The sequence below is a fragment of the Carcharodon carcharias genome, chromosome 8 (genome assembly GCF_017639515.1).
Source record: "Carcharodon carcharias isolate sCarCar2 chromosome 8, sCarCar2.pri, whole genome shotgun sequence".
NCBI lineage: Eukaryota > Metazoa > Chordata > Chondrichthyes > Lamniformes > Lamnidae > Carcharodon > Carcharodon carcharias.
This window is the reverse complement of record NC_054474.1, coordinates 28,916,352-28,942,769: the sequence shown is the minus strand read 5'-3', so window position 1 is coordinate 28,942,769 and position 26,418 is coordinate 28,916,352. Positions and strand designations below refer to the sequence as shown.

General features: G+C 41.9%; 1 protein-coding gene across 6 annotated transcripts in view; it reads left to right on the top strand.

Annotated features, from left to right (window-relative positions):
- The window catches only part of si:dkeyp-23e4.3 (rho GTPase-activating protein 7), a 171,221-nt gene that overhangs the window by 137,760 nt on the left and 7,043 nt on the right, over positions 1-26,418 (top strand). For all 6 annotated transcript variants that reach the window (XM_041192888.1, XM_041192889.1, XM_041192887.1 and 3 more), the window contains 10 exons: positions 465-528; positions 5,408-6,822; positions 10,620-10,790; positions 15,431-15,590; positions 16,368-16,566; positions 17,690-17,903; positions 18,677-18,791; positions 19,481-19,696; positions 22,018-22,235; positions 26,084-26,257. In XM_041192888.1, coding sequence (XP_041048822.1) covers positions 465-528; positions 5,408-6,822; positions 10,620-10,790; positions 15,431-15,590; positions 16,368-16,566; positions 17,690-17,903; positions 18,677-18,791; positions 19,481-19,696; positions 22,018-22,235; positions 26,084-26,257 — 2,946 coding nt within the window. The remainder of the gene's footprint in view (positions 1-464; positions 529-5,407; positions 6,823-10,619; positions 10,791-15,430; positions 15,591-16,367; positions 16,567-17,689; positions 17,904-18,676; positions 18,792-19,480; positions 19,697-22,017; positions 22,236-26,083; positions 26,258-26,418) is intronic.

The following is a 26,418-nucleotide window of genomic DNA, read 5'->3' as shown; positions in this document are numbered from 1 at the left end:
CAGAGTAGCGTGGGCTACCTCTGTAGCCAGTAGTCTATAGTTAGAGTTTGTAGTGTAGAGACAGGGTTTGAGTTGAAAGCACACAAGTGTAGCTGCTGAGTACCTTTTGTAAATAAACAGAATGAGTTCCAACTAAGAACTATCTGCTGATCAGCTCTGTCTATTGTACCAACTCGGCCATCCCACAACAAGCGTGCAACCCAGATCGATAAGTCCCAACAAACTGGTGACCAGGATCCAACAATCATGTAATCCATAACTTATTCCACAGTAACCTTGGTAGGTCAAAGTGCAAAGCACCTGTATGTAGATTAATTAAATAGACTTAGCTGAGATATATGTGTGTCCTAAAAGACACGAGGGGGAGGAGGGGTGTGGTTTGTGGGGACCAGAGGAGAGTTGGCTTTTCTTATCTTAATATTTTCATAGGCTGTATATTAATTTAGATATTTTATTTCTTTCAGACGATTGAAAACACTGAACAAATGTGCAATGATGAAATTGGAAATTGGTAGAGAGAGGAGAAAGGTAATTTGTCTTCAAGCATTTTACTTTTTCAGCGTATGATTGGAATTTAAAATACTGAACACAGAATTTTAATTTCTTAAATGTGCATGGTCTTTATGAGAAAGTGAGACTACATAAGGTTCAGGAATACGTCACGTAGGTTTATCCATACATTCCGTGATGGAATGGTATGGCACTGGGTTAGCATTATATTGTTCCATCTGGTGAGTTCCCAATCTAAATCAGACCTTTCAGAGGAAGGAAAATCCTAGTGTGAAACAACACAGTACTCACACAGTTCATAAGAGATAGATCATTGATCTGGCCAATGTTACTGGGCTATCCTTGCCAGTGGGGATTGAAAAAGGATGGGAATATATTTCCCCTGAGAGAGAATGTACAAATCTGGTGTTGACCAATGGGAATTCTGTCTCACTGTGAAGGTTCAAACCAAGACTGAACATTCAAAACATGCACAATTTCACTTGTCATCGGACAATAATAGGTATGTCAGAAGACTATCCTTCCTCCACAAGTTTTTTATTCATGTTAATAATTGTACTATACGAATTACTGATCCTTGCTGCAGAATCCTAAATAGAAGAGAACATTCCTTGGAGCACAAAACGTTGTTCTTCTGTTCAATTTTAACACTAGGTATTTAGATTTTTCTTACTCTCTCAAACGAAAGAGAAAACCCCCCGACAAACTTCCCAGATATATACAGAGCTGTGACTTTTATAATAAGTGGACTGTATAGATATAGGTTGAAAATAAAAGCAGTTCCTTTTCAATATATAAATAAATTATGTATTGACCAGCCAATAAAGAAGATTTATTTGCAAACAAAATGCACCTTAACTGCCAATCCAACTGCCTTTATTGAACCCAAAATGTGTCTTCAGTGATTTTCCTATGGTAAGTCCTTTCTTAGATAAGGGGTCGGGATTTTCTGCATCCACTGGCGTCGGGCTTGTTCGGTAGCGTGAGTGAACAATATGGTGCGATCAGTTTCATGACGGCGTGAAATCAGTCTGTAATGATCGGCTTAGCCCACCAATGGCGGGCCGCGTTTCCCACCATCGGACATCGGGAACTTTATTGTAATACTGCTGCATATCATTATAAGGCCAACCCACTGGATTCATTCCACCTGCCGCTGGATCATCCACCCACGTTGGCAGAAAACGGGCCTTCAAAATTTGTTTGTCTACCTTGCTTTGGGCAGCATTCACAGTCACCAGCCCCACATCACTTTTAGGGGGGCTCGCAGGTAGGTCTTTGCCTACCAGATCAGCCATATGTAGGTGGCTTTTCAACGGCTGCATGGCAAGGTGTTGCTTGGGGAAGGGGGAGAAGAGGCTGCAGGGCAAAGGCTGTACTGGGAAGGCAGGTAACCCAGGGTGTGGGTGGGAGGGGCACATGTTGATTTGTGCAAGTGGCCTCAAAATGGTGAGGGCTGAGGAGGCCAGTCTCTAGAGAAAATGAGACCAGATGGACATGTGAAAGTATGTGTGTGAGAATGGGTGGTGATGCCCCTTGAGCTGGCACTGAGCAAGATGCCAGTGAATGTGTGATGGGCTTGAGTGTGTGAGTTTAGAGTGATGAGATGGTTGCCATACCCTGGCTGCATGGATGAAATCATTCAGCCCCTTCTGTGCAGCATTGGCACTGATCACTGCTGCCATTGCCTACCTAGCTGGAGTGGTAATGTACCTGCTCCTCCTGCAACCAGAGTGGGGTTAGAGGACATCACAGCAGGCCTCCATCGCGTCCAAAAGGCACTCGAGGGCTGCAGTCATCTTGCCTTTCGTGGCCATGCCTTCTTTGCTGCAGTCCTGGGCTGGAAGCACTGAGCACGGCTGTACTTTAAACGTAATGCCTGGAGTGATGAAGCAGCGAGGTGATGGGGCGGTGGGTGAATGACAGCCTGCCCGCCATCGAAATGACGTGTCCCCGGGAATGCATAAGTAATGTGGCGGGTTTGGGACAATACGGCGTGGAAACCTGCCGGTGGGTAAAACGTCATTTTACCCGCACGCTACAGCACTTGGGCAGAATCATCCCAGATTTGCACTAAGGCAGGACTTTGTGTTGATTCTTTGAGAGCTTCAAATCATTCATCCCTTCAAAAGTTACATTGTAAGTAAAAGCAATACCAAACAACTATTTAAAAGCTAAGTTCATTATTAAATGACATGGTCAAGAAAATGCCTTAGCTGCTTGTTTGGTTGTTATATTAAAGGGTGAGTTACCTATGTAATTAATATTGCAACCGGATTATTAAATGTATTACTCCACGCCAAAAATCACTTACTGTAATAGTTTCTGGCTTCAACTCCCATCATCATGCTGCCATCTCAGCCTGTCAGGATGTTGCGTTCTGCAGACCTTGAGCTTGATTTCCATTTGCACACATGAGCCAGACTTCTTCGCTTGTCAGGCGGGCGCACGCCCAACCCGATCGAGTGTAAAATGACACGTGATGATGTCGGACGAGCATCCTGATGTCATCGTGCACACGCGTGATATTCCGGTCAGCGGGTATGCGCGCGAGTCGAAGCCACACCCGCCATTAATTAAACGGCCTATTAACCCCTTAAGAACCCAATTGACTCTAATTTTTCACTGCCCGTCCAACCATTCAATTGGCGGGCGGGCGCAAAGGCCAGGTGGCCTTTGCATTTTTGGCAAAACCTCATCCATGGGCAGGACGTGGTTTCGACCAATGATTAAAAGAAAATGTAAAACTTTTAACACATATTTAACATGTCCCTGCTCGTGTGACAGAGTCACATGAGGGGACACATTTTCATTATTTTTAATATGTTTGTTTTTATTGTTAAAAATCTTCAGCTCCCTGAGGCAGCTCTGTGCCTCAGGGAGCTTTTAGTACACACACCGCTGCACATGCGCACACATGCGCACTCACTCTCCTCCGCCCCCACCTCGGCAGCGCTGAGCACCGCAGCGCACATTTCATGCTGTCTGGCCGTTAAATGGCCAGCCGGCGTGAAATCCATGTCGGGGCCCAATCGTGGGCGGCGGTCGGCTTTGTGGCCGCTTTTGAGCCCACCTACCTCACCTGCCCGATGAGGGCGCAATTTGCATTGTGACGGCACATGCCCAACCCGCTCGAGTGTAAAATGATGCTCAATAACGTCTGGCAAGCGTGCCGACGTCATCTCATACTCACGTGATATTTTGGCATGCAAGCATGGGAATCGGCAGCACACCCACCGACAACTAACTGGCCTATTAAGGCCATTAAAGTTATAATTGAATGAAACTTTTCACTGGCCAAGTGGTCTTTGGATTTTTTAGGAAACCTCATCTACGGGTGGGATGAAGTTTCCAACAGCAATTAAAAATTAAATGAAAAATTTTAAATTTTATTTATAACATAACGTCCCTGCTCATGTGACAGAGTCACGTGGGGACATGTTTTTAACATTGCTAAGTTTTTATTTTCTGATTTTTTTACATTCTCAATTCCCTGATGTAGTTCTGTCCCTCTGGGAGCTTTCATTGCGCGCACTCATATGCTTGTGCGAACTTCCATGCTCGCCCTCCTCCTGCCCCACCCTGGCAGCGCTAAGTGCTGCAGCGCGCGTTTCACGTTGGCTGGCTGGCTAGCTGGTAATTGGCCAGCCAGCATGGAATCAATGTCAGGACCTGATCATAGTCGGCAGTCAATATCGCGGCTGCTCCGTGGCCCACCCGCCACAGCCGCCTGACGAAGGGAAAATCCTGCCCACGCTCCATTAGTAAAAGGGATTTACTTCTATTTTATAATGCTATCCACTTCCCCTTCCACTTCCAAAATACATGCCTTCATCATCCAGGGTCTCTTAGTTGGCTTCCCCACTTCAACCCTTTAAATGTTACAACTCATCCAAGATGTCAAAAATCAAACCCTCAGCTGCACAAAATCCAACATCTTTGTCACTTCGGTCCTTTTCTGGCACAGCATACCTCAACGTATTGAAGCTAGAATTCTTGTTTCAAATCTCCCCATGACCTCATCTTGCCTCATACTAGTTTCATGATCCCAGTTTGCACTGTCCACTCCTCTAACACAGAATTTCTTATCGCTCACACCCTCTGTTTCACCATCAGCAGTTGAACATCCACCATTCATCTCTACACGTCTGGAACACTTTCACCAGTTCTGTCTATCTTGCCACCTCCCTTTCTGCTTCCTTTTTTAAGAAGGAATATTCTTTCAAACTATCCTGTTCAACAATGCCTTTGAAATTTTGTTCTAGCCTTTTCTGTTTCGCCCCTCTATCCCAAGGTGTCCGTTGTTCCTTAATTGAAAGCATCCAAGTTATTGTTGATTTCATGTAATTTCTGTAACTTGGGGAGACAGTAGCATAATGGTAATATCACTGGGGACATGGATTCAAATCCCACCATGGCAGTTGGTGGAATTCAATTAACAAAATCTGGAATTAAAAGCTAGATTGAGTAATGATGATCATGAAGCTGTCATCAATTGTTGTAAAAAAAAATCTAGTTCACTAATGTCCTTTAGGGAAGGAAATCTGCCATCCGTACCTGGGCTGGTCTACATGTGACTCCAGACCTACTGTAATATGGTTGACTCTTAACTGCCCTCTGACATGGTTGAGCAAGCCACTCAGTTCAAGGGGCAATTAGGGACGGGCAAAAAAATGCTGGACTTACCAACAATGTCCACATCCCATGAAAAAATAACATTTTTAAAAATGTACACAATCCTATTGAAAGCTTTTTTTTTAAAAGATAAGCTGCCGTTCACTGCCAGCCCTAATTATGATGTCATGTTACATGAGAAGGAATTCAAGAGTTCACATTTGTTTATTAGCCTTGACATGGAATCAATGCTTGCTTTTGTCTTCTGTTTTTCCACATTCAGAGTGATGATTCTGAAGATGAAGAGCCTTGTGCCATCAGCAACAAATGGACTTTCCAAAGGGACAGCAAGCGATGGTCTCGTATGGAGGCGTTGGAACTTTTCCATCCAGAAAATCTCTCATTACCTGGTAGCCCATGTTTGAAAAGCATCGACAATGATGATGTATTTCCAGAGCTGGGAGAGAAGCAGGAAGTCTCATCAATTCACAGCAGTAGCAGCAGTGGAGGCAGTGATAGCATCAGCTTACCAAAAAACTCTGAAGCCCACATTACAGATTTTGAGACCAGTCGAAGTTCCTCAAGATGTTCCTCAATTAAATTGCCATCTGCAGATTCTTCCTTCAGTGGCCCACCATCCCCAAATGAGCTCTCAAGTTTTAGTATTGATGAAAAAGTCACTGAAAAATGCTCAAAGACAAAGGGAAAGGGTTTGTTAAAGAAAATGGAAAGGCTTCGATTAAGAAGCTCAAGCCAGAAAAAAGGCAATCAAGCAAAAATTAGACCATTTATCAGTGCACCTGTGCTCCAAGAAGGATTTGATGAAGAAAAACTGAGAAATCTCAATTGTGTTGATGTTGCAGAACTTGATGAGCCCATTCTTAGACAAAACCCATTATACTCCTCCCAAACTTGCAGCAGCAGTAGTCAATCAGAGAACAGTAGTACAGTAAGCACACCTAGCCCTGTCCTTCGAACACGGAACCAAACCTTGAGTAGAAAGCAAGGTGGAATGTATACGGAGAATTTTAATTCGGCTGCTCCGCCACCTTGCAGGTGTATTGGCCAACAGAACTATATGAATGAGAAAGGTCAGCATGACCATCTTCTTTTTCAGATTCCACAAGGTCACAAACCAGGAACGTTTCCTAAAGCACTTCAGCATGGCATTTTATCACCAATAGACAACACTTCAGTAAACTGGAGAACTGGCAGTTTCCATGGTTATCGTCGGAGTAGATTTGGCAGAGACAGTCGGGTGAGCAGTTCAAAGGAGATAGACTGTGGACACAACTCTCATAATTTGCTAGACAATCGAATGAGCATTTATGATAATGTCCCAAGGGTCCTTGTTCACTTGAACAATGGAGAGGTAACAGATGCAGCTGATGATGACGTGTTTGCAGAACTAGATGATGTCATGGAGCATGTGAATGGCCTCCAAAGACTAGTGAACAAGTGGTCAGAAAAGTTTTCTGATGAAGGAGAATCAGATTCTGCAAATGACTCAACATCCCCTTATCCATCCTCTCCAAAGGATATTCATCTGGAGATAGAGAAACACCTTGAGTGTGTTAATGAGGGGGCACCAGCTAATAACCTGGATATTGCTGAAAAGTCTGTCAGTGAATTTGACCCATCAGCGCTCCATTATGAGAGAGACTCTGGAGTTGGCTCATCTTTAACGCATACTAACAGGTATTAACTATTGATCTTATTCCCTTGAGGAGGAATTGCATGAAGGATCAGGATTGTTTTACACAGTTTTTACTGCATTGTAAATATAATTTGCTGTAACCATCACTGTTATGTTAGCATCAATCAATCAATGTGATCACATTCAAAATGTTGGGCTATTGTATGCTTAAACCCCTTGTACAACCCACATTCAGCTAGCCAATTTACTCTCTGTGTATATGCAAGTGAACAGCTAAATTGCAATTTGTGCTATATGTCTGCACTGAAATAAGGCTCCTAACATTTACAGTTTTGTAGTTACCATTTATATTCTCAGGTTAAATCTAGTAGTTTCATGGTACAGAGTCATTCTCTTGCACATTTAAAATGTAACAATAATGCAGAGTGACTTGGGTTAGTGAAATATGCAGTTATTGCAATCAAGTTGAGAGTTCCCACAGGTAACAACACTTAGGCACTTCTACTTGCCAAGGCTTATTGAAAAGATATGGTCAACCCACTCAACCCCCCATGCACGCCATCCCCCTCACCGGTGAGCTTTTCTGAGCAGAAAATCCACACAGTTTAGAAAACTTAAAATTATTTTGAAAAATACATAATAGAAATATTTGCACACGTGGAATCTGAAAATGCAATTGCTATTTTTCGTGAAACATTTTATTTTAATTTTAGTTTTTTTTTATTCATTCACGGGAAGTGAGCTTTGCTGGCTGGGCCAGCATTTATTGTCCATACCTAGTTGCCCTTGAGAAGGTGGTGGTGAGCTGCCTTCTTGAACCACTGTAGTCCATGTGGTATATGTACACCCACAGTGCTGTTAGGAAGGGAGTTCCAGGATTTTGACCCAGTGACAGTGAGGGAACGACAAAATATTTCCAAGACAGGATGGTGAGTGACTTGGAGGGGAACTCCTAGGTGGTGGTATTCCCATTTATCTGCTGTCCTTGTCCTTCTAGATGGTAGTGGTCGTGGGTTTGGAAGGTGTGATATTAGGGGGCTATATTGCAATAAGAAATAAACATGTCTATTGATAAATTAAAAATAATATTGATATTATTAAAGATATCATTGGATATGGGGATGGTGTGGGAAAATGCCGATGAGCTAGAAGATTAGCTAGTTGAATGGTGGAGCAGGCCTGAGGGGGTGACTGGCCTACTCCTGCTCCTATTCCTTATGTTCCTATGATGACTGACCATTAATCAACGTCAACTTCCCTTGCTCGTGAGTTGTCTAGCCTGTGTCATTCCATGTCATGGATTTTCTGATCCCTATGATCGATTCTTTTCATATAATTCTTTCTACAGGATAATTAAACTCATTAAAAGCAGTTTCTCTCCGAACTGTTAGAATTAGAGTGTGTTTTTTTTGGGCTGATGTGGTTTTAGAGACTTTCCTTGTGTCACTGGGGTTCCGTGTTTGCATCCAGTAAAGATGATGACTCTTGCTGCCGTCTTGATCCTAAAATGAAAATAACTTGGGAGGTATTTGCTTAAGAGTAAGTATTTGTTTGAGGCTCCACACTGGGAGCAATGATAATTTGCATTTATATAGTGCCCTTAACATCATGATGTCCCAAAGCTTCAAGGGCGGGGAGGAGGGGTGGGTTCGCATTTGAATAAGAAAGGAAAGATGCTATCAATGACACAATCATAAAGGTAACTTTTTAAGGAAGCTTTTGGAGGTGGTCAGATATGCAGCAAGACTAAATATTAGGAAGAGATTTTGAAAATATGACAAGGGATGACTGAAGGTTCTGCTGTCATTGATGTAGCAGAGGGAATGCAGAGTAGGCCTGGCTTGGAAAAGTAGATGGTGCAAATGGAGATATAAAGCTGGAGGAGGATGTAGAAGTTGGGTGAAAGCAGGCTATGGAAGGATTATAGACAAGGATGAGACTTCAAAATAATGGGAATCCAATAGAGTGGGTGGTGACTGAGGTGACAGAAGGGTGGTTCTTGATATGGCTGTTTTAAGTTCTGGATAAGTTGAAGGCTATGCAAGAGATGGTTGAGGAGGATGTGGAAAAAGTTTGATCTGGCAGTGACAATGTCTGGTTGGTGAGATAGAGACAAGCAATGTTTTTTGGAAATTTGAAGTACACAGGTACACAGCTTTGGTGTTGGACTTTAAAGGTTGATTTAGTCACAAAGTGCACTAAGTTTGTGCACAAAATCAAGACAACTTGAGCAGACAGCCATGGAATGTCAATCATGAGAAAACCTAGGGCAGAATCTTGTGCCCTACCCCATGACAAGCTTAGTGGCAGGGGATCATTTAATCAGGCAGGAGGGTGGCAGGTGAGATGGTCTGCTGGCATTTGGGGCAGGAAGCATGATGAGCAAACCCTAGTGTGTTGATGGGAAGGGGGTGTGGGGGTAGCAAGGTATGGTTGTCCCTCATTCAAAGGCACTTAGTGTCTGATTGAGGGACTCAGCATGGGGAATTGAAGCGCCAGCTGGAAGCTGATTCATACCCTTGCTGCCAACCGGCCTCCCCCATGACCCCACTTCCACCATCACTCACCTGTGCCTGGGTCCCTCCTCAATCTGAGGCATATTACTGGCAGCAGCCACTGCCTCCCCTGTGGCACTGTTGAGAAGAGGTCCTGGCCTCTGATTGGTCAACAGCTCTTGGAGGGCGGAACTTTGGTCACTGGATTCTTTGATCTTGAGGGTAGGCCCACCGTTGGCCTCAGTGGCACAAATTGGATGGGCCCTCCCAAAAAGAGGCAACACTGAGGTCTCACCGCCCAGAAGTAAAAACCAATAAAACTTGGAAATGATTGGTACTGGTCTGAACTGGAGTTCCATTTTAAGGCGTACAAGACCAGTTTGGACCAGTACCAGTCATTTCCAAGTCTTACTGATTTTTCCCATAGCAGCTGAGACCCCCGTTGCCTCCACAAGATTCCGCTCCTAGTGTGGGAATGCCACTTTGCTGAGATTGCCCGTAAAAACACTTTTTTAGTTTTCAGTTCATTAGAAACTATTATTGTAAGTTATAATTTTATTGCTAATTCTGCAAGGTTATTTAAATGTTAGCAATATGATAAAAAAACAGGATCAGCTTGTTTAAATAGTGAGAACCTACAAGAAAAACTGAGCCAGATCCTAAACTTGCAAAGGCAAATAAATAAAGCTGTTCTTTTTGTATTGAGGAAGATGAGTAATTTTTCAAAAAAATCTGAGTCTCTCTAAAATGGAAATATGGACTGAAGATCTCAAAAACTGAACATTATACACTTAGTAAGCTCAAAGTGAACTTGTTTTCATAGGTACACAGGCACTAGTAGGTACGTTTTAAATGTTTTAACATTTAGGATTTAATTTACTAAAACTGATTTTACACCAATGAAACTAGAAAATAGTTCAGTATAGTTTTTATAAATCACCTTCAGTGATTTTAAAAATCTGTTACTCACATGTGGAGAACTAGACACTCTTCCTAAAAATGTTAATTTTTGTGACAAGCGCATTTTCAGCTATATTAATAAAATTGCCAGGTTACCACTCTTTTATATACAGCAGTAAACATTTTAAATGCAAAGAAAAAAAAACTATATTCTCTTATCCTAACTAGTTGCACTAGTTCATGGAAGGTTTTGCATTTGTGATTGTTTTGATATATTTTACTAGAAACTCGAACTGTAATATGAACAGCGTAATTTGCACGCACAGAACAGAACACTACCACAAGATCATTCTTGACATCTTGATCTTATTTCAAAAAGAGTGTAATTTCTACACCTAACCGGTAGAAACTCATTGCCAGACTGATGATGTTTTATGTTACAGGCAGCAGAGATTATGTTGGCCCAGTGAGCAGAACTTGAATCCTAAGAATCTACACCTGCAAATTGATAACCAGTCCGCTGCTCAGCTCAACCTCTTACAGAAACTGGCTCTCCTGAAGCTCACTACCCTGATGGACAAATACTCTCCCTCCAGCAAGCAAGGCTGGAATTGGTAAACATGGATATAAATTAATCTTGGCTCAAGAAACATTGTAATTCACGAGTAAAATTCAAGTGCTTTATTAATGCCCTTCACATTCCTAGATTAAATGAAACCAAGTTAGTTGGGCCCTATCATTTATCACTTTTATGTATGTTACAGCTTCATGAAAGTGGAATCAATCCCAAAGAATTTAAAGAGAGTGTCAAAATTACATTGATTTGGAGGTTGCAAGAAGCTATTTTAGTGTAATTACCACAGAATAATGCCTCTTTGAAGATCAAAGCAGCACCCCATAGTGTTGGCAGCGCATAAACTGTTTTTGTAGTGTTAAAGCATTATTTAAACAACATTTGCCATCTGTTACACAACGGCTGCATCGCCATTTCATTGCATCTATCTATGGATTACCCAATGGCATCTTGAGACCTGCACCAAATTATTTACAACTGCATTAAATATAGGACAGAATAGTGTCAGTGTTGTATAATGTCAATACATTTTAAATTATCATTGTCCTCAGTTTCTATTTTTTGGTTCATATATTTCATCCTTTCTCTTTGTGGTGAAATACCTGACAACTCTATGGCATTTCTTTAATGTTTGGATATTTCCTAATTATACCATGACATGTGTCTTTCTGGTTCCTCCTATATTTCAGAACTGTTTTAAAATGCTTTATTAGTCTAGAACATAAGATTATTGACTAGTGCCATTGGGAATGGTGGCCACTGCTTGGGACTGCATGCAGTCCTCAAAAGCAAGGAGCCATGGGGCTGGAATTAAAGGTAATGGCTAGCCAATGTGAAAGACGCGCTCAGAGCCTCAGCACTGGCGAGAGGAGCCCGAGCGCTGGAGTGTGCGCATGCATGGAGTTGCACTCAGTGAAAGATCCCTGAAGGCACAGAGCTGCCTCCAGGAAGCTGAAGATTTTTAACATTACCAGAGTTGAAAAGTAAGGAAAACATGTCCCCTCACGTGATTCTGTCACATGAGCAGGAACATGTTAAAAACAAGTTTTAAAAGTTTCCTTTTTAATCACTGGTCGAAACCTCATCCCCCCCCAACACACACACACACCCCCACCGCCCGCCACCCCCACCCCCCTGTGCAAAGGCCACTTGACCTATTCGCCCACTCGCCAACTGAACGGTTGGGTGGACAGTGAAAAATTCGATTTAATTAATTGATTAAGGGCCTTAATAGACCTCTTAATTGTCGGAATGTGTGCTGCCGCATCTCATGCGTACCAGCCGAGCAGAATATCGTGAGAGTGCACGATGATGTCAGGACGCTCGTCTGACGTCATTGCACACTACTTACTCCCATTCAGGTCGGATGCGCACATGCCCAACAAGGGAAAAATTCTGCCCCTGTTTAGGCCTCCCCCGCTGCTGGTTAAATCCCAGTAGTGGTGGAAGGAGGCCTATGACCACCCAAAGGCCTCCTGATGCCTCTCCAACCGTTGGTAAAATTGTGGCAGGACAGGGTGGATGGATAAGCGGTGGGCATAGCGTCCATTGCATGGTGCCTAATTTTGTGGGCCATCTCTTTCCTGCCATACCATCCCCAGGGAGGCCTAAAATCTGACCCTATAAGTCCGCACAGAATGACAGTCTTTTAGTCCCATTCATTAAATTATTATTACATGTCCTCTTAAAGAGGATTCACAATTGTCATGCTATCAATTTAATATTACAAGGCCCTAAATTTGAAGTTATACATGTGGTGAAATTGTCAGTGCTTGCTATCATTACTGTGGAAAGCTGACAGTAAGTTCTAGTACATGTACAGTCAAATGTGGGGATCTGGAAGTTATTGTCAATAATGCCCTGCGTTTTTTTTATTTATTCAAGGGATGTGGGCTTCGTTGGCTGGGCCAGTATTTATTGCCCATCCCTAGTTGCCCTTGGGAAGGTGGTGTTGAGCTGCCTTCTTGAACCACTGCAGTCCATGTGGTGTACGTACATCTACAGTGCTGTTAGGAAGGGAGTTCCAGGATTTAGACATAGTGACAGTGAAGGAACGACGATATATTTCCAAGTCAGGATGGTGAGTGACTTGGAGGGGAATTTCCAGGTGGCGGTGTTCCTATCTATCTGCTGCCCTTGTCCTTCCAGATGATTGTGGTCATGGGTTTGGAAAATGCTATCTGAGGAGCCTTGGTGATTTCCTGCAGTGCATCTAGTAGATGGTACACACTGCTGCTATTGTGCGTTGGTGGTGGAGAGAATGAATATTTGAGGATGGGGTGCCAATCAAGCAGGCTGCTTTGTCCTGAATGGTGTCAAGCTTCTTGAGTGTTGTAGGAGCTGCACTCTTTCAGGAAACTGGGGAGAATTCCAACACATTCCTGGTAGATGGTGGACAGGCTTTGGGGAGTCAGGAGGTGAGTTACTCGTCACAGGATTCCTAGCCCCCTAACCTGCTCTTGTAACTATAGTATTTATATGGCTAGTCCAGTTCAGTTTCTAGTCAATGGTGTTCCCTAAGATGTTGTTAGTGGGAAATTCAGTGACAGTAATGCAATTAAGTGTCAAAGGGCGATTGTTAGATTATCTCTTGTTGGAGATGGTCATTGTCTGGCACTTGTGTGGCATGAATGTTACTTGCCACTTGTCAGCCCAAGTCTGGATATTGACCAGGTCTTGCTGCATTTGGGCTTGGACTGCTTCAGTATCTGAGGAGTTGCAGATGGTGCTGAACATTGTGCAATCATCAGCAAACATCCCCACTTCTGAACTTATGATGGAGGGAAAGTTGTTGATGAAATAGCTGAAGATGGTTGGGCCTAGGACACTACCCTAAGGAACTCCTGCAGTGATAGTCCTGGAGTAAGATGATTGATCTCCAATAACCACAGCTATCTTCCTTTGTGCTACGTATGACTCTAACTAGCGGAGAGTCTTCCCCTGATTCCCATTGACTGCAGTTTTGCTAGAGCTCCTTGATGCCACACTTGATCAAATGCTGCCTTGATATTAAAGGCAGTCACTCTCCCCTCACCTCAGGAGTTCAGCTCTTTTGTCCATGTTTGAACTAAGGCCAGGAGTTGAGTGGCCCTGGCAGAACCCAAACTGGGCATCAATGAACAGGATATTGCTAAGCAAGTGCTGCTTGATAGCACTGTTGATGACCCCTCCCATTACTTTATTGCTGTTCGAGAGTAGGATGATGGGGCAGTAATTGGCTGGGTTGGATTTGTCCAGATTTTTGTGTACAGGATATACCTGGGTAATTTTCCACATAGCTGAGTAGATGCCAGTGTTGTAGCTGTACTAGAACAGCTTGGCTAGGAGTGCGGCAAGTTCTGGAGCACAAGTGCTCCTCTACACAGTGCACTGTTTCAGGCTTAGCAGATGCAATCAACACAATCAGTGAATTGATTCAACCTTTTATGTACTATTCTGACTGTAAGAACCAATGGCAATGTTGAACCTTGTTTAATCACGTGTAACTGAGTATTGAATGGTGTTCTAAGCCCTAATTTTGCTCAACAACTTCTCTCATTCCGAAAAACTAACTTTGAGTGTGCTGTCTCATTCCCTCAGAACAATTTATAAGTTCAATGATCTTTAAAATAAACATTTTTATTTACTTTTTAAATTATTTTTCAGCTTCTTCCTTTAATCCCATATAAGATCATTAGTAATAGAAGCAGAAGTAGGCCATTCAGCCTATTAAGCCCGCTCTGCCATTCAATAAGATCGTGGATGATAGGATTGTGGCCGTAATGCCACTTTCTAGCCTGTCCCTAATAAACTTTGACTCCTGTGTCAATCAAAAACCTGTCTAACGCGTCCTTGAATATATTCAATGATCGAGCCTCCACTGTTCGCTGGGAAGAGAATTCCAAAGACTAATAACATTCTGAGGAAATAAATTCCTCCTCATTTTCATCTTAAATGGGAGACCCCTTATCTTTAATCTGTGGCCTCTAGTTCTAGATTCTGCCACAGGAGGAAACATTCTCTTCAGCATCTACCCTGTAAAGTCCCTTGAGAATTTTTGTGCTTCAATAAGGTCACCTCTAATTCTTCTAAGCTCTAATAAAAGTAGGCCCACCAACTAAATTTTTCCTCCTACGACAACCCCTTCGTCCCAGGAATCAGTCTAGTGAACGTCCTCTGAACTGCAAGTGTATCCTTCCTTAAGTAAGTAGACCAAAACCGCACACAGTACTCCAGGTGTAATCTCATCAATGCCCTGTATGGCTGGAGCAGGACTTCCCTATTTTTACATTCCATCCCTCTCACAATAAAGTCCAGCATTTGCCTTCTTCATTACTTGCTGTACCTGCATGCTAACTATGTCTCATTGATTAAAATGTGAATTCTAATCCCTGCTTTTTACTTCCTGCTTTGCTGTCTATGAGCGTTCTCCAGCCTGATTGGCTGATTAGTCTGCTTGTTGCCTGCACTGTTGTTGGACGCCACAGGTGGCTCCAAATTCAAAGCCACATCAGAATGGAGGAAATCTAGAACCTACTAAATCTTTCTGGACAACTTTATTCAAGGCCAGCTGTGAGTGCATCACTTCACCCCCTGCCTGCAAAATCTGGAGCAATATATTTGGTGTTTTGTTCAATCCTAAAATTGGCACAAGTTGTTGTGTATAAAGTCACACTAACTATTGAATCCCTGATTCTGTAGGACAGTTCCCAAGTTTATCAGGAAAATGAAAGCACCTGATTACAAGGACCAAGTGGTGTTTGGTGTTCCATTGCTGTTGAACGTTCAGCGCACAGGACATCCTCTACCAAAGAGTATTCTGCAGGCCATGTACTTCCTCAGGAGCCACTGCCTGGATCAGGTTTGTGTAGTTATTTTAACAGTATTGTTTCTGACCCATGTTTGTCCTCATCACAAAGTAAGAATGTCCAGTTCCTTTTTGTCAGCCAATGTTGTACTCAAGCACATCCTGGTCAATTGTAGATTGGACCAGTTTGTGTCTTTACCCCCACCTCAGAAGTGCTCCTTCTAAATGTATTTTTATGAATTTCTTTGTTTTCTAAACTGATCAATCAGCCCCTGAGTGAAATAGATAATTTAGTGCCAATTGTTGGCCAGTTTTACTTTCTTAATAAGTAACCCATGAAAACAAAACAAGAATGCTCCAGGCTTGGAATTCAGTATCAGTAGCAGAGGAGGCTTTCCTCTCTTATGTGCTCTGGTTTCATACTCTGGACATCAGAGGGCTGTGGGGGTAGTTTTGACTTGCAACGGTGTAAAATAGTTAATAGCACATCTTTCCTGGATTTTACTTCCATTGACTTTACCACCAGTGTGTTTATTATTGCAATGTGAACATTATGTAAAACATTTTAATAGTTTTTTTGTGTAATGAGGCTTTATATAAAAACATTATCACTGACTATGCCTCCTCAACTTTGGTATAGTTCCATGCACAATGGACTCACCTGTAAGTTCAAATGAAGCATCAGGTTTGAAATGTTTAAATCCAGGTCGACTTTGATCTTTGTGCTAGTTGCTGATAATAAAGCTGATCATATTTATCAAAAATAAAAAAAAGTTTGTTTGCTTCTAATGCAATGATGTTTAATTTCTTTTCACATTCATTGCACATTAGGTTGGATTATTCAGAAAATCTGGAGTGAAATCGAGGATCCAGGCATTACGAGAAATGAATGAGAGCTGTCCAGATGGTGTCAGCTATGAAGGCCAATCTGCATTTGATGTAGCAGACATGCTGAAACAGTATTTCCGGGATCTACCTGAACCCTTGTTGACCACCAAGCTCTGCGAGTCATTCCTTCATATATATCAGTGTAAGTGCACTTGTGTTAAACAGTCACCAATTCATGTATGCAGTCTGTTTTTGTTTTAAAGAAGTGATTCTGATAGCCAGATGTCATTTCTTTCAATACAAATGCAGTCCCTCCCATTAAAAGTTGCACGTTCCTGTTGAGCAAGATTTGAAGTTTAGACGATTTTATTCTATACACTGATTTTACTACTGAAAGGATTTGAATTGCCAGATCTCATATCATTTGTGCATAAAGCCAGTGAGGAAACCTTTACCCTTTCTTTCAAATGGAATAATACAATCTGTTTTCACCCATGGCTTCTTTACCAAAAGAAGGGTTAGAACTTTTTAATGTGTCCCAAATGGTTGTTTTATGAGAGAGCAGATGGAGAGATGCAGATTGATTCCCAGTTCTGCAGGAGTGTTGGCTTATCAAACACATTGGATAGTGGGATTTAATTTAACAAACAAACAGGAGTAGGCCATTAAGTTCCTTGAACCCATTTCACCTTTCTATGAGACCATATCTGATCAGTACCTTGACTCCATTTAACCACCCTTTCTCCATATCCCTTGATACATTGTAACCCTGATGCCAGAAGGGAATCTTTAACTGTGTGAACTAGGCATCTTGGAGAGAGATATGCAATTATCAGTGTAGCCTATTTTACAACACACTGCTTTCATTTGATAAACTAGTTGTGTGCTTCCTCAACTAAAATACCATGTGGTTTAAGGATGTTACTTGTCTTTTTTTTTCAAAAATACTAGGTAGTCATACAAGGTCATCAGAAAAACAGCTGATTATTTTTATACAGGTTATGGGACATGGAATATTTTACCAGTAATGATGGTGGAAACAGAACTCATAAGTTTTGAAAGAAAAATAGATGCATCTTTGGGGAAAAATAGAACTACAAATGTAATTTCATTCCCCAGCCCTTGTTCCTGACAGCCAGGTGTGATGGGGCAGAATGGTCTCCTTCTGTGCTGTAAAATTCTATAAGTCTATGTATGAGTAAAGTTTTGATCAGTTCTGTGCTTTGTAAAGTTGATTAATCTACCTTTGTGAGTGCACAAAATGGCTATTTATTGTCCTTATTTATCAATCCTGCTTGGAATCTTTACTCTGTCCTCGCCTACAGTCCTGCCAACAGACCAGCAACTTCCTGCCGTGCAATCAGCCATTCTGCTCCTTCCAGATGAAAATCGTGAAGCTCTGCAGACTCTCCTCTTCTTTCTTCGTGACGTTGTGGCTTGTGTCAACGAGAACCAAATGACCCCTACAAACCTTGCAGTCTGCCTGGCTCCATCCCTCTTCCACCTCAATACCCTGAGAAGGGAAAGCACTACCTCAAGGTAAATTTTAAACATCGCACAAAAGAGAACTTTAACACCCGGCAGGTGTGGAAATAAGAGAAATTTCTGCACCTGTGCACATATAAAAGATGGACAATGGGTAACAGAGCGACAATGGGATAAAGTGCATAGGTTTTTTTCCCCTCTTTGGGCACAACTAAAAAGGCAGTATTGGCAAGGGACCTATTCGCCTTTTTAGGTTGGGATACTTTGTGTGCTACTGTATAATCAGAGGCGATGTGGATTGGCAGACACTATGGGGGGAATTGTAAAATGTAACACCAGTCGATACCAGATCACAAGGCTCTTTTATTTCAAAAACATTTATCTCCCGGTTAATTCAATGCATAGACCCAGGAATACTCCATTATTCAATTGGCCCAGGATTACAGCAAATAAATAGATTGTACAATGGACTGTAGTTCATGCGCTGACACAGCAGGCCTGATTGAGTTCCATTCTGTAATGCACGTTGAATGCAATCACCCTTAAGAGGGAATGTTAGTTTATCTCCTTTGGAGAGGAGTAGCTTTGAATTTAGAATTACAGATAAAGCTGCTCTTTTAATTCTCAAGCTTGGCTTTAAACTTTCAAAGTCTTGCTGCAGACTGGCTGCTTATCACCTCCTGATAGCTAGGATTCTACGCTGGAGTAGAGGAATGCTGCCAGATACAGTCCCTGGAATAAATATTACATGCAGCTTTTGTTCAATGAACAACATTAGCTAACTAGATAGCAATTTAGATGATGTTTTTTTTCTCATTTGTGCCTAGGGTGAGCCAAAGGAAGTACAGTCTCGGGAAACCTGACCAGAGAGATCTGAGTGAAAACCTTGCTGCCACACAGGGATTGGCCCATATGATTGCAGAGTGTACAAATCTCTTTCTGGTAATAACATTCTGTAAACTGTTGCTCAGTTGCCAATCAGTACTTATTGTAAAGTTAACTCTCAATTCAATTATAGTTCCCATTTAATCAAATATGTTTACGAATCATACAGTATATGTTTCATTCTTAAAACAATTGTGCTTTTTTTTAAACACCTTCACAACTATGAAACTGAAACAAAAATCTAGCTCAATCCACAATAAATATTCTGTCAACGTACGGCAAGATCTTATTACAGGAAAATGCTCTTACGAACCGCAAAGAATCAACTCCCACAGTCTGCTAAAAGCTCCTATCTAATCCCTGGAGCATGAGTAAATAATTCGCCCCTTATATGGCTGTGCAATAATAAACTTAATTAAGCCATGGTTGAGTCTCTCGTGGTCTGAGAGCTAACGCATATGGATCTTTTTGGATCCAAATATAGCAGGAAGTGAACTGGTTCTGGAATTTTTCAACTGGCTTTAAAATGTCCTTTTAATGCGTGCCAAGGTGAATGTTTTGCCCAATTTGCTAAACTTGCTTAAACTTATTTAGAAATGGATACAGAGTAAAGTTAGAGTAATCTGATTAAATTATTTGTTTTCCTTTGCCCGTTGATCTTTTCCCTTCCTGTCATTGAGCTCCTTGCTCCCAATTTACTTTTTATGAAGAAATTGAGGTATTGGCAATTATTTCCTTTCTTCTAGGTTCCTGAGCAGTGGATAGAGCAATGCCAGAGCTTGTCCATCAACCAGGATTTCCAGTCTGACTGTGATGATGGTCTAAATAATTCTGAGTGGTATTGTAATGTCAAAGCTACACTACAGGGCTCTTTACAGAACCTGCGGAAGGAGGCGAAAGAGAAATTTAAAGGTTGGATCAGCTGCTCCAGTGTAGAACATGCAGAAATCACATACAAAAAGGTGACTAATGATGACAACTTGAATCTGTCTATATCTATATGTCTATATACTTTCTTAATTGTAGCATATAAAATTCTTAAGGGACTTGACCAATAGATGCTGGGGAAATGTTTCTGCTGGCTGGAGAGTCTAGATAGGGGTCACAGTCTCAGGATCAGGAGTCAGCCATTTAGGACTGAGCTAAGGAGAAATTTCTTCAGTGAGAGGATTATGAACCTTCGGAATTCTCTACCCCAGGGAGCTGTGGGTGCTCATTGAGTATATTTTTGGAATCATGGCACCTGGCGATAGTGTGGGAAAGGGGCAGCTGAGCTATAGAAGATCACCCATAATCTTGTTGAATTAAGAAGCAGACTTGAGGGGGCTGAATGACCTACTCCTACTCCTATTTCTTATGTTAACGTAAATGTCATTCAGAACTGTAATCCGAAAATAAGCGCCATGTCTAAAAAGGAGATATTAAGAGTGAGGTGACCAAATGTTTAGTCAAAGTGATGAGTTTTAAAGAGGGCCTTAATGGATGCGGACAAGGTAGAGAGGAGTGGTGGTTTTTGCGAAGGGATTCCAGAAAATGGGGCTAAAGGTATGAGTGCCAAATGTGAGATGAGGCAGATAAATGCATGGGGCCAGACTCCAAGGAGCAGAAAGTTTTTGCAGGGCAGCTGTATGACTTTGGAGGAGGTTATCAAGACAGGGAGGGGCATGGCCATAAGTAGGAAAAGCTATCAAAAGTGACAGTGCAATGAGTTTTGATGTTGCAGGTAGCAGTATCACGCAACAAACATTTCCATTGGCGAAGTGAGTGCAAGACACTTGTTAATTATTGTGGCTTTATTTGGTAGGTTTCATATATGAATGTAATTGTTGTTTGTCACCTATGATGGGCCGTGTAATTCTACAAGTGTTGCAAAATAATTGCTTTCTATTATTCCCTCACATGAACAATGATTTAGATTAATAATTCCACAAATCCTTTGTTAGTGCTACTTTTCAGCATCATTAGTCCTGTTTTTTCATTTTGTTGAAACTCTTAATTAAAATATCAATTCTGGCAATGTTGGCCTTTGTCCTCTGGCTTCTGTGATTGATATGATCCAGTAACTAAATGGATGAGGGTCAGCAGTGTGAGTGCATAGTCTAATTCTGATATTAACTTCCACTGTGAAACATTCAATACCTTAATAATTGGTGCCATCTAAAAAGATACTGGGTATATTGTGCCTTTAGTGGTGAAACATTATGTCAACTGTTCCTTTTTTCAGTTCTTTCCTATTAGTTAATATAAAAAATGCACATCTAATAAAATTTTATCCTACTCAAGCCAACCTTGGATAATTCCAGGTCAGGAGTCGAAGTTAAGTGTTCTGACCATGCAATGTTGGCTTAAGCAACCTCTGCTATATCCATACTTCTCTAATAAAAACACAAAATGCTGGAAAAACTCAGCAGGTCTGGCAGCATCGGTGGAGAGAGAAACAAAGTTAATGTTTTGAGTCCATATGATACTTTGGAGCTGAAGAGAGGTAGAAATGTGATGTGTTTTATACTGTTGAAGAGGCAGCCTTTTGCCTTCATTTCCATACTTCATTTGAATGTCTAGCCATTCAAATCCCACAGCTGACAATCTTTGTAGCCCCCTGGAGTAAGCTGATAACTTATATTGAGTGACGGCCACTGATATTCCTTTCTCTAATCCAGGGGTGTTGTGACCCTATACCGCTAGCAGATTGAGATTAACTAACCCAGCACTGATTGGAGATCAAGTAAGGAAGGGCTGGATTTAATGCTTCCCCAACAGCAGGTTTGAAGGCAGGGGAAACGAGTTAAATTTCTCCTCCATGGCCTCTCAAACCCCAGCCCCGCTATCCCCCACCCCAACCCCACTGCCAGGGCCAGCCAGTTTGGTACTCAGTGACACCCCCAAACACTTGCCCACGTCCTGATCCAGCACCACTTGCCTCTGTCCCGAAGTGCTGGCGAACTTCTGACCAATCAGAGGCCGGCAGCTCTCTGAGGTGGGACTTTCTGATCCAGAAAGGAGAAAATCCTGCCCCCCCCCCCTCCCCGCAAACTACTAATTGGTCATTAAATGGTTGCGGGATAGCCGCTGTTCCCCTTGGCGAGCTCTGCCACCAACTTTTTAGCTGGGATGGGGAGTGGGGAATCCAGCACCTCATATAATTCAGTCATTAGTTTCATGAGCCGAGTCAAAAACTTGATCTTTGAGCCATATATCAGCTTTAAATCTACAGATTTAATGATGTTTGACATTGATGGACTTCAAGTTAGAATGTTTTACTTTCATTTATCTGCATTTTCAGGTTGATGACAATCATCCCTTGCGGCTGTGGAAAGTATCCACTGAGATGGAAAAGCCACCAGAGGAGATTCTGAAGCACTTGCTTAGGGAGCATCACCTTTGGGAAAAAGACCTCCTTCATTCAAAAGTCATTGAAACTCTGGATGATGAGACAGAGATTTATCATTACACCATCAGGAGTACATTCCCACACCCAGCCAGAGATTACACAGTTTTGAGGTAAGCAACAAGAATTTAATCTCAAAAATTCTACATGTGCTGACCCTATTTTGAAAATATACATTTTAATAGTTTCCTTCGAGACAGAATCCTTTGTTCAGACTTTGGCAGCGCTGTCATGAAGAGCCTGATTTGTAAGATTGTTCACTGCACAAGCAGTAATTTTCTGCCTGTTTCTTTCCCTTCCTTTGAATCTATATTTTGATCTGTCTGTACTAAGTGATTTGCTTTAGTCACAGCAACAAGATTGATGAAGGTGACTCCACAAAATTTGAGCAATTAGTTCTTAACAGCACAAAAAAACCAGCAAAATTAGCAATGCCGTTACAATGGAGAAAGCCTACAGTCTTCTTGCAGACCACTGCATCCTGCAATGACTCTGGGTCAGGAGGTAATGGTTAAGTCTGCATTGGAACATCTATGTAGAAGGGTCAGAGCTATTGGTCGTGGCACCTCTGGATTCTATGGCTAAGACAAGAAATATGTAGAACTTATTGGCAAAAAATTTGGATTCATATACAATGTGGAGATGACATAGTTCAAGGGGAACATGGCTCCAGATGTTACACAGTACTTGCTGTGATGTATACCAATAACAACAGCAATTTAAATTTATATAGTGCCTTTGACGTGATTTTTAAAAAATGTTCTTTCATATGATGTAGGCATCGTTGGTTAAGCTAACATTTGTTGCCCCATCCCTAATTGCCCTTTCAGAAGGTGAGCTGTCTTCTTGAATGGCTGCAATCCATCTAATGAACACCACAGTGCTTTTAGGGAGTTCCAGGATTTCAATTCAGTGACAGTGAAGGAACGGTGATATTGTTCCAAGTCAGGATGGTGTGTGGCTTGGAAGGGAACTTGCAGCTGGTGATGTTCCCATGTATCTGCTGTTCATGTCCTTCCAGGTGGCAGGAGTCGCAGGTTTAGAAAGTGATGTCAAAGGAGGTTTGGCAAATTGTTGCAAAGCATCCTGTTTATACTACATGCAGCTGCCACTGTGCATTGGTGGCAGAGGGAGTGGATGTTGAAGGTGGTGGATGGGGTGCCAATCAAGCTGACTGTTTTGATCTGGACGGTGTTTTGAGTACAAAGACAGCAGTGCTTCTTAGTGTCTTTCTCAGTATGAGGTCTTTATTGAACTAATGTAAAATGACAACTTATAGTCAGATTCCCTCGTGGCAGAGGGAATACAGCAAGCTAAATAGAACATGTTGTACTTTTGCAATTTAAAACCCAAACAGATGTGTCAGGCTTCTTGAGTGTTATTGGAGCTGCACTCGTTCAGGCATGTGAAGTGTATTCCATCACACTCCTGACTTGTGCCTTGTAGACGGTGGATAAAATTTGGGAAGACAGGAGGTGTTAATATGTCCCAAGGAGCATTATCAACAAAAATAAAATTGACATTGAGCCACAAAAGCTTGGTCAAAGAGGTGGATTTTAAGGAGCCTCTTAAAGGAGGAAAGAGAAGTAGTGAGGCAGAGCTTTAGGGATGTAATTCCAGAACTTAGCACCTTGACAGCTGAAGGCACGGCCACCAAAGGTGGAGCGATTAAAATCGAATGATCGGGGCCAGAATTTGCAGAGTGCAGAGGACATTGGAACTGAAGGACATTATAGAGATGGTGAGGGGCAAGCATGAAGGGATTTGAGTATAAGGTTGAGAATTTTAAAAATGAAATGTTGCTTAACCACGTCAGCGAGCTGATGAGTGAATAGGACTTATTGCAAGTTAGGACACGATTGGCAGGGTCTTGGATGACCCTAATGTTTACAGAGGGTAGAAAGTGGAAGGCTGACCAGGGGTGCATTGGAAATAGTCAAGTCTAGAAATAACAAAGGCATGAATAATGTTCAACCTTAGCTCAATTTTTTAAAATTATAAACTCATTTGTAATGAAGTCAGCAGATAAGAACAGCACATTATTGAAAGTATTTGTCAGCATTAGTAGTCTATTGAATGCAATAAGAAACTCGAAAGAAATCCATGGAAGTAGATTGGAAAGGAGAAAGACACTTGAAGTCATATTGCTCTCAAAAGTGCCACCAGGTGTTCCAAAGCATGCAAATTAACAAGATTGCCCAAAGCTTCTTGTGATAAAAATAAAACATAAGGGCATGGAGCTTCCAGCATATTTCTCATTAGTTTCAAAGACCTGTCGGAAGCAAGGCCTACCTCCAAAATTGGCTGTGCCCTGGGGTGAATTAGTCACTGTTGGAAGTTACACTAATTGCACTCATTTATATATGAATACATTTGATTAAGATCAAGACAACAGCACAACATTCAAATACTCCAGTTTATTTACACACCCTAGCTCACATAATCATGAAATCACAGAATCTTTACAGTGCAGGAAGAGGCTATTCAGCTCATCGAGACTGCACTGGCTCTCTGAAAGAGCATTCTACCTAGTCCCACTCCCCTGCCTTATCCCTGTTACCTTGCAAATTCTCTCTTTTCAGGTAGCAATTCCATTTTTTTTCGAATACCTCGATCGAACCTGCCTCCAACATCCTTTCAGGAAGTTCATTCCCGACATCAACCACCTTCTCCTTCCTTTCCTTATTAGTTTTTTCGCTTCCCCTCTGGTCCTTCTGTATTCAGCCTGATTCTTGATAGAATTTTTATATGACACCTGTAGTACATGCACTTCTTCCTTTTCATCTTTACCTTTAGCTCTCTCATCATCCAGGGCGCTCTGGATTTATTTTTCCTACCTTTATTACATATCAGGTCAGTGATTGTGTCAGACTTTCACTTTGCTTAAATAATGGTACCCAGATTATAAAGGGTTATTTAAATGATTGGAAACCAGCAACAAAAAAAATTGAATTGAGTCTGGGAAAAGGGTGCTTAAGCAAATGAATGGGCATAAACGTGAAGGAAACATTTTAAGAACTTTGAAAATAGGATCAGGGCAAGGATATTTCGGATGGCAGGGTTTCCCGTCCCATCATCCGAAGAGTCGGTGGGCAACACATCCCCCACCGGCACCACCTGCCCTAAAGCCATTTCACGCTCCAGTGAGCATTAATTGTCCGCAGGTGGGACTTCCACCCTTCACTCGAGAGGAAGTCCCGCCTCAGAGAGCTGCCCACCAATTTGATTGTCCAAGGCCTTGCCCACTCCAGCATAACATCGCTGAGAGGTCAGAGTGGGCAGGAACCCAGTGAGAATCCCATTTGTGCTATAGCATGGTCCCCCACCCCCAAGCGGGAAGTGTGAAATTCAGGCCCAAGAATAAGCCATTTGGTCCCTCAAGCCATTCTGCCAAAAAAAATATTCAGTTTTAAAACACTGCCTGATTGCACCCTGGCTCATTTTTGTATTTGGAAATATGCAAATAGCTTTGGGCGGAAACTCAGGTTGTCTTGGGGGGATTGGCAGTGAAAGTATTTCTCAAAGCAGATGGCATTTGCGCTGGAATTGCCAATTGCGCCAGAAGCGGAAACTCTACCCAAGGATTGCTAAAGGATTCCAGAATGCCCATTCATTTGCCTTAAGCACCCTTTTCCCTGACTCAGTTCAATATTTTCTTTTGTTGGATTCCAATCACTCAAATAACCCTGTCTATACTTGATACCATTATCTGAGCAAAGTAAAAATCTGACACAATCACTGATCTGATTAGTAGTAGCATGTGCTATTTCATGAGACTAAAAGTGTGTAAATAAAATAAGTGTTGTGCTGTTGTCCTGATCCCAATCAAATATATTGATATATAAATGAGCAAAAATGGAGATAAATTAATTTGCGTAATTGTATGAAAAGCTCTTGAGTGCAGGTGAGTTTCATTTGTGCTGTGCAATGTGGTACACTAACTGATTTAATTTTCTTCCAGGAATTGGCAGACAGACTCTCAAACCGGAATGTGTGTGTTAGGTGCCACATTTGTGGATGCCAAAGAGGTTCATTTACAAGGAGTCCAAGGAAATGTGATCACGTCCCAGTTTCTCATCGAACCAGTTGGAGCACCAAAATCCAAGCTGTCGCATATCTGTCGAATAGACACAAGGTAAATGGAAAGAGTCCAAAGAGAGTTAATCAGGGGTGCAGGGCTGTTGTGAGATTCTAAGAGAGTTATTTTCCTTTAATGTGTAATGATTCTACTAGAATTATTGTTACGGTATTTATATTACCTCAATTTTAGCATGTTTTTCACAGTAAGACAGGAGA